The sequence below is a fragment of the Sorex fumeus genome, unplaced genomic scaffold (assembly GCF_029834395.1).
Source record: "Sorex fumeus unplaced genomic scaffold, SorFum_2.1 ptg000041l, whole genome shotgun sequence".
NCBI classification, from domain to species: domain Eukaryota; kingdom Metazoa; phylum Chordata; class Mammalia; order Eulipotyphla; family Soricidae; genus Sorex; species Sorex fumeus.
The window spans coordinates 9,808,511-9,822,491 of record NW_026606098.1 but is presented as its reverse complement, the minus strand read 5'-3'; the positions used below and the strand labels follow the sequence as shown (position 1 = coordinate 9,822,491).

At 56.5% G+C, this 13,981-nt stretch overlaps 1 protein-coding gene across 2 annotated transcripts in view; it reads left to right on the top strand.

Moving 5' to 3' along the window:
- The window catches only part of SLC44A2 (solute carrier family 44 member 2), a 32,728-nt gene extending 19,366 nt beyond the window's left edge, over window positions 1-13,362 (top strand). Inside the window, exons 3-22 of one of the 2 annotated variants that reach the window (XM_056119880.1) lie at window positions 751-824; window positions 975-1,059; window positions 2,096-2,180; window positions 2,881-2,994; window positions 3,078-3,138; window positions 3,238-3,361; window positions 3,624-3,707; window positions 3,805-3,917; window positions 5,819-5,950; window positions 6,061-6,160; window positions 6,243-6,335; window positions 6,443-6,536; window positions 7,717-7,979; window positions 8,068-8,162; window positions 8,624-8,727; window positions 8,817-8,890; window positions 8,982-9,052; window positions 9,966-10,054; window positions 11,292-11,376; window positions 12,141-13,362. In XM_056119880.1, coding sequence (XP_055975855.1) covers window positions 751-824; window positions 975-1,059; window positions 2,096-2,180; window positions 2,881-2,994; window positions 3,078-3,138; window positions 3,238-3,361; window positions 3,624-3,707; window positions 3,805-3,917; window positions 5,819-5,950; window positions 6,061-6,160; window positions 6,243-6,335; window positions 6,443-6,536; window positions 7,717-7,979; window positions 8,068-8,162; window positions 8,624-8,727; window positions 8,817-8,890; window positions 8,982-9,052; window positions 9,966-10,054; window positions 11,292-11,376; window positions 12,141-12,244 — 2,044 coding nt within the window. In that variant the 3' untranslated portion in view covers window positions 12,245-13,362. Of the gene's footprint in view, window positions 1-750; window positions 825-974; window positions 1,060-2,095; window positions 2,181-2,880; window positions 2,995-3,077; window positions 3,139-3,237; window positions 3,362-3,623; window positions 3,708-3,804; window positions 3,918-5,818; window positions 5,951-6,060; window positions 6,161-6,242; window positions 6,336-6,442; window positions 6,537-7,716; window positions 7,980-8,067; window positions 8,163-8,623; window positions 8,728-8,816; window positions 8,891-8,981; window positions 9,053-9,965; window positions 10,055-11,291; window positions 11,377-11,791; window positions 11,960-12,140 lie in introns of those variants that run through there. The other variant, XM_056119879.1, reaches the window with a different exon arrangement.
- The last annotated feature ends 619 nt before the right edge of the window (window positions 13,363-13,981 follow it).

Genomic DNA, 13,981 nt, shown 5'->3' with positions numbered 1-13,981 from the left:
ACTTAGCAGGGAGGAACAGTTGGTCTCACTGGCCAGGTTCTATGTCGTTGTTGATTTGGGGGGCCACCCTGGCAATGCTTAGGGTTTATTCTTGGCTCTGTACTTGGGGGTCACTTCTGGTATCTAAATATCACCAGGGCTGGCATCAGGCTGGGCTGCATGCAAGGCAAGTACCTTCTCTGCTATACTCAGGCCCCTTCTCTTTATTTATCAATTTGGTGCCCTGAAGATCACACACGGGCCCCATTCATTCCCACTAGGGATGTGTTTGACCACTGAGCCACTTTTTTTTTTGCCTTTTGGGTCACACCCAGATTGCTCAGTGGTCACCCCTGGCTCTGCACTCAGGAATTACTCCTGGCGGTGCTTGGGGGACCATATGGGGTGCTGGGGATCGAACCCGGGTTGGCCACGTGCAAGGCAAACGCCCTACCTAGTGTGCTATCGCTCTGGCTCCATGAGCCCATTTTTGGCCCCCTAGGCCTTCCAGGCCATCTGAGTGATGACCTGCCTCCCTTACAACATCTCTAGACAAAGACTAGGTTTGGGGGCCCCATTCAGGAGTAATTGGGGGCTTCCTGTGGTTTGATGCTTTTGGAAATCTGTCAGCAGTTCTTAGGGACCAAGAAACGTGTGGGATTGAGCCTGGGACTCCCGCACGCACCCCTTCACCATCTCCCTGGCACCTCCTTTGTGATATCCGTGAAATGAACATGACCTGATATGGGGAGACTATCACTTCCTCCCCAGGGGCTGTACTGACGTCATCTGCTGTGTGTTCCTCCTCCTGGCCATCGTGGGTTATGTGGCTGTGGGCATTGTAGGTGAGTAGACGGACCCACGGCCCGGGGCTGAGACCCTGGGTTCAAAGTTCTGTCACAGCCCCTGGAATTGAAGTGTGTGTGTCCGCGGGGGGCGGGGGGGAAGGAGTGTTGGGGAGGGCAGTGCCTTACTGATCCCCAATCTCTCCACAGCCTGGACCCATGGGGACCCCCGGAAGGTGATCTATCCCACAGATAGCCGAGGGGAGTTCTGCGGCCAGAAAGGCACCAAAAACGCGTGAGTCTGGTTCTTTGAGGCTCGGGAGCTGGGGGGAGGGAGTGAGTCCTTCTCTCTGGCCCTTCCATCAGTGTCAACAGGAGTTAGAACACTTATAACTTTCATAACATTTATAACTTATATAGTGGCGAAATAGCACAGCAGGGAGGGCACGTGCTTTGTCTGTGGTTAACCGGGGCTCGATCCCCGGCATCCCATAGGACTGCCTGAGCACTGCCAGGTACAGTTCCTGAGCACAGAGCCAGGAGTCAGCCTTGGGCACCATTGGGTGTGGCCCCGGAGCAAATTCTTGTCGTAACTTCGTGTTAACGGAGACAATAAATATTGTTTTCTGGTGGCCGCATTGCAGGGGCAAGGGGGTTGGGCGCCATTCAGGAGCTGGTGTCTGGTGGTGACAAAGGGATGAAAATCAAAGAATGGGTTCTGGGCTAGACTCATAGTAGGGCATGATTCACTTTGTATGTGGCCGACCCGGTTTAATCCCCAGCACCCCAGAGGGTCCCCTGAGCACCACCAGGGCCAGGAGTCACACCTGAGCGTCACCAAGGGTGGGCCTCCCCACCACCAAAAATAAATAAATAAATAAATGGAGATTACAAAAGAGTGGGTTCAAAGCAGGCTGGGCCAGCCACTTCCTGGCTGTGTGAGCCCAGGCAGGCGTCTCAACCTCTCTGAGCCTGCGTGTCTTTTTGTCTCCCATGAGCTTGTTGCTGGTGAGCCAAGCCAGTAGGTGCCTGGAACTCAGAGCGGCCCTTGGCCTGGAGCAGCCTTCTGGGTGGGGAGTGATCAGGAGTCCCGGGTGCAGTTCCGAGGGTCAGTGCTCAAGGGAACAATGCGGGCCCAGCGACTCTGAGGGCCACCGTCAGGGCCACGCCCGGCACTCAGCGCCGGAGACTGATCTCAGCTTTGCACGGGCCGTCTAGCCCGTTGTTCGCACCATCATCCCAACCTCCTGTGCTTCGTACTGTTCTTGTTTTCTCTGACGGGCAGCTGGGGTGGGGGGCCCTTGGCAATTCCTGTCTCTGCACCCCCCCAGGAACAAACCCTTCCTGTTTTATTTCAACATCGTCAAGTGCGCCAGCCCCCTGGTCCTGCTGGAGTTCCAGTGCCCCACCCCCCAGGTACTGGGTGCCCATCCTCCGCGTCCTTCCCCTCCGCATTTTCTCCCCCAGGCCCTTGGTCCCCTGCACTGGGGAGCCGTTCCCCAGCATTTCCCAGCCCTGATGGGTCTGTCTTTTCCACGTGGGACAAAGCTCCAGCCCAGCCCTGAATTTCCTCTCCGGCCCCTCCCAGCCCTTTCAAGGGGGGGTGTGGGGGAGGCTTGTGAGATAGCACAGCGGGTACTTTGCACGTTTCTAAGCTGGGTTTGATCCCTGGGCACCCCTAAAGGGTCCCCTGAGCCCTGTCAGGAGTGACGCCTGAGCACTTTTTCTTTTCCCTTTCTCTCTTTCCTTTTTTCTTCTTTCCTTTCTTTCTTTCTCTCTTTCTCTCTTTCTTTCTTTCCTTTCTTTCTTTCTTTCTTTCTTTCTCTCTTTCTTTTCTTTGTCTGTTTATTTGTTTCTTTCTTTCTCTTTCCGTTCCTTCTCTTTCTTTCTTTCTTTCTTTCTTTCTTACATTCGTTCTTCGTTCTTGGGCCACACCCAGCAATATTTTGAACTTGCTCCTGGCTCTGTGCTCAGAAATCACTCCTGGCGGGGCTCAGGGGACCATCTAGGGTGTTGGGAATTGAACCCAAGTTGGCCATGTCTGAGGCATGTGCCCTACCCATTGGACTATCTCTCCGGCCCTGACTCCGTGCACCCTGTTCTGCTGCTCCCCCAGATCTGCGTAGAGAAATGCCCCGACCGGTACCTCACCTACATGAGTGCTCGCACCTCCCACACCACCATGGACTACTACAAGCAGTTCTGTGTCCCTGGTTTCCAGGGGAACAAGGTGAGCAGGCGCTGTCCTAGGAGGCCAGGGGTGGAGGCCCCACCCATTGTGGGGTGCTTAATTCCCTCCCTCTCTGTGAACAGCCTGTGGTTGAGGTGCTTCGAGATGGTGACTGCCCATCTGTCCTTACCCCCAGCAAACCCTGTGAGTGTGGGGTCCCGGGAGCTTGGCAGGGAGAAACGGGTACATGAGAGACTGCGGGGGCTCTACCTGACAACCCCGCACCCTTCCTGCTCCACGTAGTGGCCCGACGTTGCTTCCCGGACATCCATGCCCACAAGGGGGTCCTTATGGTCGGCAACGAGACAACATATGATGATGGACACGGTATCCGGAAGAATGTCACTGAGCTGGTGGAGGGTGCCAAGTGAGAACACCTCCCTCACAGACATGCCCGGGAGGGGGCTCCTCTGGGGGCAGATCCTAACACACGTGTGATCTCAGGGCAGTGGGGAGGGTGCTGGCCTTGCATCGGCAAACCCGGGTTTGAGCCCCGGCATCCCGGAGGGTCCCCCGAGCCCTGCCAGGAGTGATTTCAGAGCACAGAGCCTGGAGTCAGCCCCGAGAACCACTGGGGGTGACTCAAAAACCAAAACCCCCAAGTCTAACAAGCCCACGATGGTGCCTAGGAAGGCCAACGGGGTTCTGGAGGCGCGGCAGCTCGCCATGCGGATATTTGAGGATTACACAGTCTCCTGGTACTGGATCATCATGTAGGTGCCCACAACTGCCCTGTGGGAAGCCGGGGACGCTGGAGTCTGTTTCTTCACCCCAGATCCCTCCTCACTGCCTGTTTTCTATACCCCATAGTGGGCTGGTCATCGCCATGCTGCTCAGTCTCCTCTTCATCGTCCTGCTCCGCTTCCTGGCCGGCATCATGGTGTGGGTGATGATCGTCATGGTGATTTTGGTCCTGGGCTATGGTAAGTTGCCCTCTCCTGTGTGTTGTCCCCCACCCACACCACTTGCCCAAGTCTGCAAAAAGTCCATGCATAACCCCTCTATTTTTTTTTCTTCATTTTTGGGTCACACCCGGCGATGCACAAAGGTTACTCCTGGCTCTAGACTCAGGAATTACTCCTGGCGGTGTTCAGGGGACCATATGGGATGCTGGCAATCGAACCTGGGTTGACCTTGTGCAAGGCAAATGCCCTACCCACTGTGCTATCGCTTTGGTCCCTATTTTTTAATTTTTTATTTTATTTTGTTTTGCTTTGGACCACACCTGGCGAGGCTCAGGGCTTACTCCTGACTCTGCACTCAGGAATTACTCCTGGCGGTGCTCAGGGGACCATATAAGGTGCCAGTGAGCAAACCCGTCCTCCGGCATCTTATCCTGCGTCCTCAGCTTATGCCTCATCCCTTGTCTGGCATGTTTGTGAAGATGTTCATCTCAGTGTTTTTTTTTCTTTTTTTTGTCATTTTGTTTTTGGATACACCTGGCAGTGCTCAGGGCTGACTCCTTTTTTTATTTTATATATATATAGGGCTGGAGCGATAGCACAGCAGTAGGGCATTCGCCTTACAAGCGGCCAACATGGCCGACCTGGGTTCGATTCCTCCGCCCCTCTCGGAGAGCCCGGCAAGCTACCGAGAGTATTCGATATGCCAAACACAGTAACAACAAAGTCTCCAATGGAGACGTTACTGGGCCCGCTCGAGCAAATCGATGATCAACGGGAGGGCCATATATATATATATATATATATATATATATTTTTTTTTTTTTTTTTTGCTATTTGGGTCACACCCAGCGATGCTCAGGGGTTCCTCCTGGCTCTGCATTCAGGAATTGCTCCTGGCGGTGCTCAGGGGACCATATGGGGTGCTGGGAATCGAACCTGTGTTGGTCATGTTGGCTGCGTGCAAGGCAAATGCCCTACCCGCTGTGCTATCACTCCAGCCCCCAGTACTGACTCCTTTGTGCTTAGGGGTCCCTCCAGACAGGGCTCAGGGGACTGTGTGGGGTTTCTGAGGATCGAATTTGTGTTGACCTCATGCAAGGCAAGCACCTGCCTTGCTATAATATCGCTCTGGCCCCTATTTCCGCTTCTGTACTACAAGGATTGGTGCCTATGGCCCGTGATATGTAGCCTGGCACCAGAAAGTCGGGGTTCCAGGGCTGCTCCCCTGGTTCCCTCACTGCATTCCCTCGGGCATGGGAGTTCACTTCCTGTGCTTCAGTTTTCTCCCTCTGTAAAATGGGATAATTAGTGTTTACCGGTTGAGAGGCTGAATGATGGAGACTGGTCCCAGCGGAATCGGGAGATCCTGACCGGCCGCGCCCTGAGGCTTTTCCCTAATGCCCCAGCTTGGCCCTCCTGATTATTAACCTCAACTTTCCAAGAGAAAAGATGCTGGGCGCCACCATCATACTGGCTACAGACAGTAAAATATTAACGTTCGGTAGAGAATTCTAGGGGCCAAAGCAATAGTACCATGGGTAGGGCACTTGCCTTGCACACAGGACCCCAGGTTCAATCCCTGGCATCCCATAGGGTGCTCCGAGCCTTCCAGGAATGATTCCTTACTGCGAAGCCAGCAGTAACCCCTGAGCACCTTGGGGTGCGACTTAAAACAACCCCCGCCAAAAAAAAAAAAGAGGAGCTAATTGGAATTGAGACAGGAGAATGTGAGGGATCAGCGGGGGGAGGGTGTTCCAGGCTGTGGGACCAGCATGTGCCGAAGCCCTGGCTCATGAAGCAGCCCCAGAGCCTCTCTCTCTCTCAGCTTGTATTAGGGTGTGTGTGTGTGTGGGTGATTGATCCTGGGGGGTTGGTGGCGGCCCCGTGAGGTTAGCCTGACAGGGCGCCACCCTGCGCAGGAATATTTCACTGTTACATGGAATATGCCCGACTGCGCGGGGAGGCTGGCTCGGACGTCTCCCTGGTGGACCTTGGTTTCCAGACGGATCTCCGTGTGTACCTGCACCTGCGGCAGACCTGGATGGCCTTCAGTGAGTGCGCCCTGCTGTTCCCTAGCTGCCCCGTCCTGCCCTGGAGGACGCCGGGGAGGAGGGAGGGTGGCGCCCTGGCCCCAGCAGAACCCCATCCCTGTCTTCCCCAGTGATCATCCTCAGCATCCTCGAGGTCATCATCATTCTGCTGCTCATCTTCCTGCGGAAGCGGATCCTGATTGCCATCGCGCTCATTAAGGAAGCCAGCAGGTGCGTGCCTGGGCAGAGCATGGAGGTAGGGGGGCTCCCCGAGGCTGCTCAGGCCCTGATGCCCCTTTTCCTCTTTCCTTAGGGCTGTGGGATACGTGATGTGCTCCATGCTGTACCCGCTGGTCACTTTCGTCCTCCTGTGCCTCTGCATCGCCTACTGGGCATGTACGGCTGTGTATCCATCCTCAAGTCCACATGCCCCCCCGCTCCCCACCCCCCGTGAGCCTCCTTCCCCTGCACACACCCCAGTTCCAGATCTTAAATTCCTTAACGCACCGCCAGCTTCCTCTCCACATCCAACGAAGCCATCTATAAGATCTTCAGTGACAACACTCATGACAGTTGCTCAGTGATTGGCCAAACCTGTAACCCTGAGGTGGGTTTCCAGGGCTCTGGGGCAGGGCGTAGGGTTGGTACCTCTTGCCTCTGCCAGCCTACAGATGATCTGAAGCCGCTGGCACCTCCTTGAGCGTTCAGCACACATTTGACTCCTGCTGTGTGCCCAGGGTTGGGTGCAAGAGCCCTGGATTGGAAAAGCGATTCACCTTGGAGACCACAGCGGGGAAGGCTCTTGCCTTCCATCAGCCGACTTGGCTTTGATCCCTGGCACCGCATGTGATGCCCCGGACACCACCAGGAATAATTCCTGAGTGCAGAGCCAGGAGTCAGCATTGAGCACTGACCCCAAAACCAAGCTACCGAGAGTATTCGATATGCCAAACACAGTAACAACAAAGTCTCCAATGGAGACGTTACTGGGCCCGCTCGAGCAAATCGACGATCAACGGGAGGGCCATATATATATATATATATATATATATATATATATATATTTTTTTTTTTTGCTATTTGGGTCACACCCGGCGATGCTCAGGGATTACTCCTGGCTCATGCACTCAGGAATTGCTCCTGGCGATGCTCAGGGGACCATATGGGGTGCTGGGAATCGTGGCTGGTTTCCTCCTTCACCTACTTAACTGCGAACCCTTTCTCACCCCACCCCCTCTTCATTCCCACCCACCACCCCACTCTTGGCCATTCCTGTCCTGTGTCTTCATTGTCCCAGCACTGACACAGGCCCCACCCTGGTGCCCAGGATATCTGGATATCCAGTTCTCCCTCATGCCCCTTGGCTTCTAGAAACTGCGGTTCCTTAGCTTTACTCCTGACTCTTGTGCTCTCTTGAGGTCTTTTTTTTTAAGGTGGGGGAGGGAACACACCTGGTGGTGCTCAGGGCTGACTCCTGACTCTGCAACTCTGCGATCCATCCTGGCAGGCCTTGGGGAGCCATCTGGGGTGCTGGGGATAGAACCCAGGTCGCCATGTCAGGTAACCTGATTTTATCAGGTTCAGCAAGCGCCTTACCTGCTGGACTATCGCTCTGGCTCTCCATGTTCTTTCTGGCCCCGATGCCCAGGGCCCACTGTTTGTTTCGGGTGCCTGGGCTAGAATCCAGGGCTTCACACCTACAAGGCACGTGCCATGGCTGAACCCCAAGCCCATGTGAACAGGGATACCCAGGTTGCTGTCGGGTGACCTGATTTTATCTCCCACAGACCTTCGCCTCCTCCAACGAGTCCCGCTTGTGCCCTGGTACTTACTGCCAGTTTGCCTTCTACGGAGGAGAATCGGGGTACCACCGCGCTCTGCTGGGCCTGCAGATCTTCAATGCCTTCATGTTCTTCTGGTTGGCCAACTTTGTGCTAGCCCTGGGCCAGGTCACTCTGGCTGGGGCTTTTGCCTCCTACTACTGGGCTCTGAATAAACCGGATGACCTGCCTGCCTTCCCGCTCTTCTCTGCCTTTGGGCGCGCGCTCAGGTGTTGTCTTGTGGAGGGGGCACATGGGGATGAGATGGGGTGGAATATCCCTGATCCAGCCACTGACCACCTCCTGTTGGGTTCTCAGGTACCACACGGGCTCCCTGGCCTTTGGATCCCTTATTCTGGCCATCGTGCAGATCATCCGCGTGATACTAGAATATTTGGATCAGCGCCTGAAAGGTGCAGCCGGCTCTTCGCTGTCATTGGCTCTTGTGGGGGGCGGGGCTAATGTTCAGGACAAGATTGGCTCTTGCTCTAGGGGGCGTGGCCAAGTGCGGGAATATGACTGGCTCTGCCATCAGGAGGGTGGGGCAGAAGGGTTTGGGTGATTGGTTCCTGTATTAAAGGACTGCTGAGAGTAACATTCTTACTCCCGGGTGGGTGGGGCCAAGAGATCTGGCTCACCATTGGCTCGTGTGAGGAGCCGGGCAGCAACGTGATTGGTCCCAGTCCTGGAGGCAGGGCTGAAAGGTTAGAATGAATGGAGTTGAGTATCTGATTGGTTTGCCCTCTGGGTTTGGGGCAGCAAGTATCTGGAGGGTCCTGAGGTCTTTCTCAGTTTGAGAAGGTGGGTTCTGGGAGCAAATACAAATAACGGGGGAGGGGGCCTTCTTACCTTTCCTACCTCCCTTCTCTCCCAGCTTCAGAGAACAAGTTTGCCAAGTTCCTTATGACGTGTCTCAAATGTTGCTTCTGGTGCCTGGAGAAGTTCATCAAATTCCTCAACAGGAACGCCTACATCATGGTGAGGGGGCCCAGGACCCCAGGCGCGCGAGCCCCCGGAGCCCACCTGCCTGCCCTGGGTTCTGACCATGCCTTTTCCTCTCCCGCCAGATCGCCATCTATGGCACCAACTTCTGCACCTCAGCCAGGAACGCCTTCTTCCTGCTCATGAGAAATATCATTAGGTCAGGGGACTCCCTGGGCCTGTCCGCTGTCCTCTGGTACCCCCAGTGCCCGATCCCACCTTTAATGCCTCCTCTTCCCTGTCCCTTGCAGAGTGGCCGTCCTGGACAAAGTCACCGACTTCCTCTTCTTGTTGGGCAAACTTCTGATCGTGGGGAGCGTGGGTGAGTGTGCGTGAGTGTGCTCATGCGCAGAGCCTGTGGATGCCCTGTCTATGGCTCGAAGGCGGGGGGGAGGGGGACAGGGGAGTATTGCTTTTTTCTCATTTTTAAATTTATCTTTTGGTTCTTGGGCCACACCTGGCGGTGTGCAGGGCCTGGCTCTGTGCTCAGGGATCACCCCTGGCGGGGCCCTGGAGATTCTGTGGGGCGCTGGGTATCCCGGGGCTCAAACCTGGGTCATCTGGGTATGAGGCCAGCACTTTAGCTGCTGTACTACCTCTGAGGTCAGTCTCTTGATTTGGAGCTAGGGTTCAAGCTCAAAGCCTCACACAGTGACATACTCACTGAGCAATATTCCCTGACCGTGGGTCAGGGGACTCCTTTATTTTTTGATTTGGAAGCTACTCCTGGCTTGTTGCTAAAGGAAATACACAGTCGCCTGAGCCTCCTATGTTCAACCCGCATTTCCTGCTCTGCTCTGGTCTCTATCTGGTTGCTACTTTCTTACTTTTTTGTTTGCTTGGTTGGTTTTGGGGCCAGGCCCAGATGCTCAGGGGTTACTCCTGGCTCTGTACTCAGCAATTACTTCTGAAGGTGCTGGGGAGCACTATGGGATGCTGGGGATCGAACTTGGGTTGGGTGCGTGAAAGGCCAGTGCACCCAGCCAGTGCACCCATCCCTACTTCCTTCTTTTGGGATTTTTTTTTATGCTTTATTTGGTGACACCCAGCGATGTACAGGGGTTACTCCTGGCTCTGCACTCAGGAATTACTCCTGGCAGTGCTCGGGGGACTATATGGGATGCAGGGAATCGAACCTGGGTCAGCCTCGTGCAAGGGAAACACCCTACCCGCTGTGCTATCGCTCCAGCCCCCAGCTGGGATCTTTAACCCGTCTTGGTTCTCCCCCTTCTCAGGAATCCTGGCTTTCTTCTTCTTCACCCACCGCATCAGGATTGTGCAGGACACGGCTCCAGCCCTCAATTATTACTGGGTCCCTATCCTGGTATGGACTCTTGGGGATGAGCAGGGGTCTGGGGGCTTATGGACCTGTTGGGGTTGTCTCACTGTGCCTTCAGTGGACACGGGAATCGGAGAGCAGGGACTCAGTGCTGAGGCCATCTCTAACTGGGTTTTGTTTTTTGGATGGAGAGACCCATCGGGGGATGCTCAGGAGCTACTTCTGGCGGGATGCGATGGAGCCGTGTGGCGCCAGGGATTGAGCCCGGGCTTTCAGAGCTCCAGACCTCTGAGCCATCTCTCCAACTCCAAACAACCTAAGATTTGGGGGCCGGAGGGATAGTACAGCGGGCATTTTCCTTGTACTTGGCTGGGCTGGGTTCAATCCCCGGCACCACCACAGGACCCCCGAGTACCACTAGGAGTAATTCCTGAGCATAAAGCCAGGAGTAATCCTTAAGCATAGCCAGATAAAAACAAAAGGCATAGGGTTTTTTTTTTTTTTGAGGGGGAAAGGGCCACATCCAGCTGTGCTCAGAGATCACTCTAGTGCTCGAGGGGTCCCTATGGGAGGTCAGGGATCGAACCTGGGTTGGCTATGTGCAGGGAAATGCTCTCCTAGCTCCAGCCCCAGCCAATTGGCCTAGATTTTTGTCCTCACTCTCCCTTTGCTCGTTCTAAGCCAATCATGAGGGCACGTTATTTAATCTCTTTAAGTCCTCTGACCTAGTAAGGACTTTTGTGTCTCTCAACCTGCTGTGCCAAAGCAAGAGATGGGGCTGAGTTACTAAGGGCATGAAACCCACAGTGCCCCCAGTGTTCCTAAATCTGGTCCTTGGACAAAGACCCCAGAGGAGGTGTGTGGCCAAGATGGTTTCGAGCAGGGCCTAGCTTGGGATCCGGAGAGATGGCAGCTGTTCCCTGCTTTGATTCCTGAGCACTGCACATGGGAATGATCCCTGAGTGCAGAGCCAGGAATAAGCTCCAGATCTGGCTCCAATCCCACCCCCTCCAAAATTCCCATCCCAATGGGAGCCTCGCTGCCCATGGAAGCTTCCTGGAGGAGGCGGTATGTGCAGAGTTGCTGTTTAAGGTGGAAGCAGGCAGATGTGGAGACTGGGAGGGGTCCAGTGTGGGTGACAGGTTTGCCAGTAGGACGGCTTAGCGGTGGAGCTGGGACAGGGTCCCCTCCAGGAGGGAGAGACCGGTGGAGGGGGCAGTAGGGATCACGAATTGCCCCAGGTGGGAGCCGGGGTGGAAACTGGCTGGTCTTCCCGGTCTAGACGGTGATCATCGGCTCCTACCTGATCGCCCACGGCTTCTTCAGCGTCTACGGGATGTGTGTGGACACCCTCTTCCTCTGCTTCTGTGAGTGACCCCCTTGCCCCATCCTGGCTGGGCCCTGACTCAGGGCTCCCTGCGGGGCGGAACACGGGAAGCCCCGCCCCCTTCCAGGGATGGAGGCCCCTGGCCCCAGGGACCCCGTGGCTTGCCCTCTCGGCCTCGCCCTGCAGCCTGTGCTTGGTGCTGCCCCCTCGCCCTGCCCCAGCGGCCGGGGGTCTCGCGTTGTTTCTGGCTTCGTCGGAGGGTCGGGGTCTGCGACTGCCACTAACTCTGGTGTCTCCATCTGTCTCGTTTGTTGTTGTTTTTTTCTTTCCTCTCCTCTCTCCTCCTCCTCCACGCCTGCCGGCTTCCCCTCTTTTCCCGCCTGCCCCTCCCTCACCTCTCTGACTCCTCTCCCGCCCCGCCCCCCGCCCCCCACCGGCTCCTGGGGGGAATCCAGGTGAGGACCTGGAAAGGAATGACGGCTCTCAGGAGCGACCCTACTTCATGTCGCCCGAGCTGAGAGACATCCTGTTGAAGGGGAGTGCGGAGGAGGGGAAGCAGGCCCCGGCGGAGGAGTAGAGGCTGCGGGGGGGGGGGGGGGGGGGGGGGGGGGGGGGCCGGGCCTGCCGGGGCGTGGAGTGTGTGTGCGTGCTCTGCCCTCCCGCGACCTCCGCGTGTCCTTGGCTTCCTAATTAACCCTCTCGAGGCTTGGCGCGTGCCCATCCCGGCGGCCCCTCCCCCTCCCCCGCCCGTGGCTCGCGGGCACCCCTCACGCCGCGCCCGTTGTCCGCGGCCTCTCTCTGCAGTGGAGGACCTGGAGCGAAACGACGGCTCGGCCGAGCGCCCCTACTTCATGTCGTCCAACCTCAAGAAGCTCTTGAACAAGACCAACAAGAAGCTGGAATCCTAAGGACCCCCTCGAGGTGTCCCGCGGGGTGCTGGAGAGTGGGGTCCATCACCCCCCTCCCCCAAGTCCCTCACTGCCGCTCCCCATACCCCCACAGTCCTCCATCACTCGGTGACCAGCAGTTTCTGGGGACCTGGAAGATTTGGGGGGCATCATGTCCCTGTGCCAAGGAGGTGCAGTTGGGGATCTCACGGCAGAGCCCTCATCCTGACCCCAAGACTGCCAGTCGGCTGAGCTCGTCCTTGCCCTCCCCCACCAGGAGGCCGTCCCTGGGGGCTCTTGCCATGTGGCATGGCCTGGGTGCAGCCTCATGGTTCCTGGTTCCCCTTTTTATTATTATTATTTTTGACGGTGCCGGGGATCGAACCCAGGGCCTCATGTAAGCAAGGCAAGTGCTCTCCCACTGACCTTCATCGCTGGCCCATCCAGTTCCCCATCTTCAGGACACTGACTAGACAGTATGTGGGGCCTGGAGATAGCCCGGGCTCAACAAGCTAGGTGCCCTGTACCCCACCACTCCCTCCCCTTGTCTGCTCTGGCCAGAGCGGAATATTTCAAGGTGGCTGGGTTCACTCCCGGGCATTTCTGGGGGACTATTTTTCCCTTTTGGATTGTGTTGAAGGGCCTCTGAGCTGTGTTTCTGTCTCTGTAGCTGAGATGGGTCACCCCCCCTGCACTGGACGGTCTTCCGATGCCCGCTGCCCACTTGCGTGGGTCCGGGGCTGGGGGTCAGAGATGGAGGGGGCACTGTGTGCCACCAGAAGCAGGCCCCAGCAGTGGCCGCTTCATGGAAACCTGTTTGCTGGCTGGAGCACGGCGCCTCCCCTGCCAGTAGCCAACAGCGCTCTCTTTGTGAGAGCACAGAAATGGAATCTACCCCAGGGATGGTTTGGGGGGGGGGAGGGGGCGGGCGCCAGTGACACTCCTGTGCTGTTTCCTCGTCTTGAGGATCCTTTTTGCCAAAACTCACTGAACTCAGGGGACCTGGTTTCCTGGTTCCCCCTACACCGTGCCCAAGGCCCCCCTCCTGCCCTCGCGACTGGGATCCCCAGTATCCACTTCCTGTGCAACCCCCGCCCCCCCACCTGCATTCCAACCACTAATAAAGTGCCTACTGTACAGAGAACCCTGTCTCCGGTGTTTGTGGGAGGACGGCGGGCAAGGGTGGGGGCACCCCAGCGCCAGCTGTCCTGGGATACCCCCGTGTTGGGGCCCCGCTGGCCCCAGACGGAGCCAGGGCAGGAAATATCCGCCCGCATCCCCTGGCTTAGGTTGCCCTGAACAAACGCCCCTTATTAGGCTTGATCCCTAGAGGCCAGGAGGCACTGTGGCCTGTCCACCTCCGCCCACCCGGGTCACATGGCTTGGACGCCAGCCCCAAGTCAACTTTGTCCCTTGAGCACACCCTGTGGTCCCAGCGCCCCACACCCTGTGGTCCTGCTCTCTGCTGCCCCCTGGTGAGCGTACCATATCTATCTCTTCAATTTCCTTTCCCACCCAAAGAGGCCCTGTTTTCCCCCCCTTTTTTTTTCTTTTTGGGTCACACCCGGCGATGCTCAGGGGTTACTCCTGGTTCTGCACTCAGGACTTACTCCTGGCGTTGCTCAGGGAACTATATGGGATGCTGGGAATTGAACCCGGGTCGGCAGCTTGCAAGGCAATCACCCTACCTGCTGTGCTATCGCTCCAGCCCCTCGTTTTCCCCTTTATTTATCCCCGCTTTGAATAAAAATTAGCAAA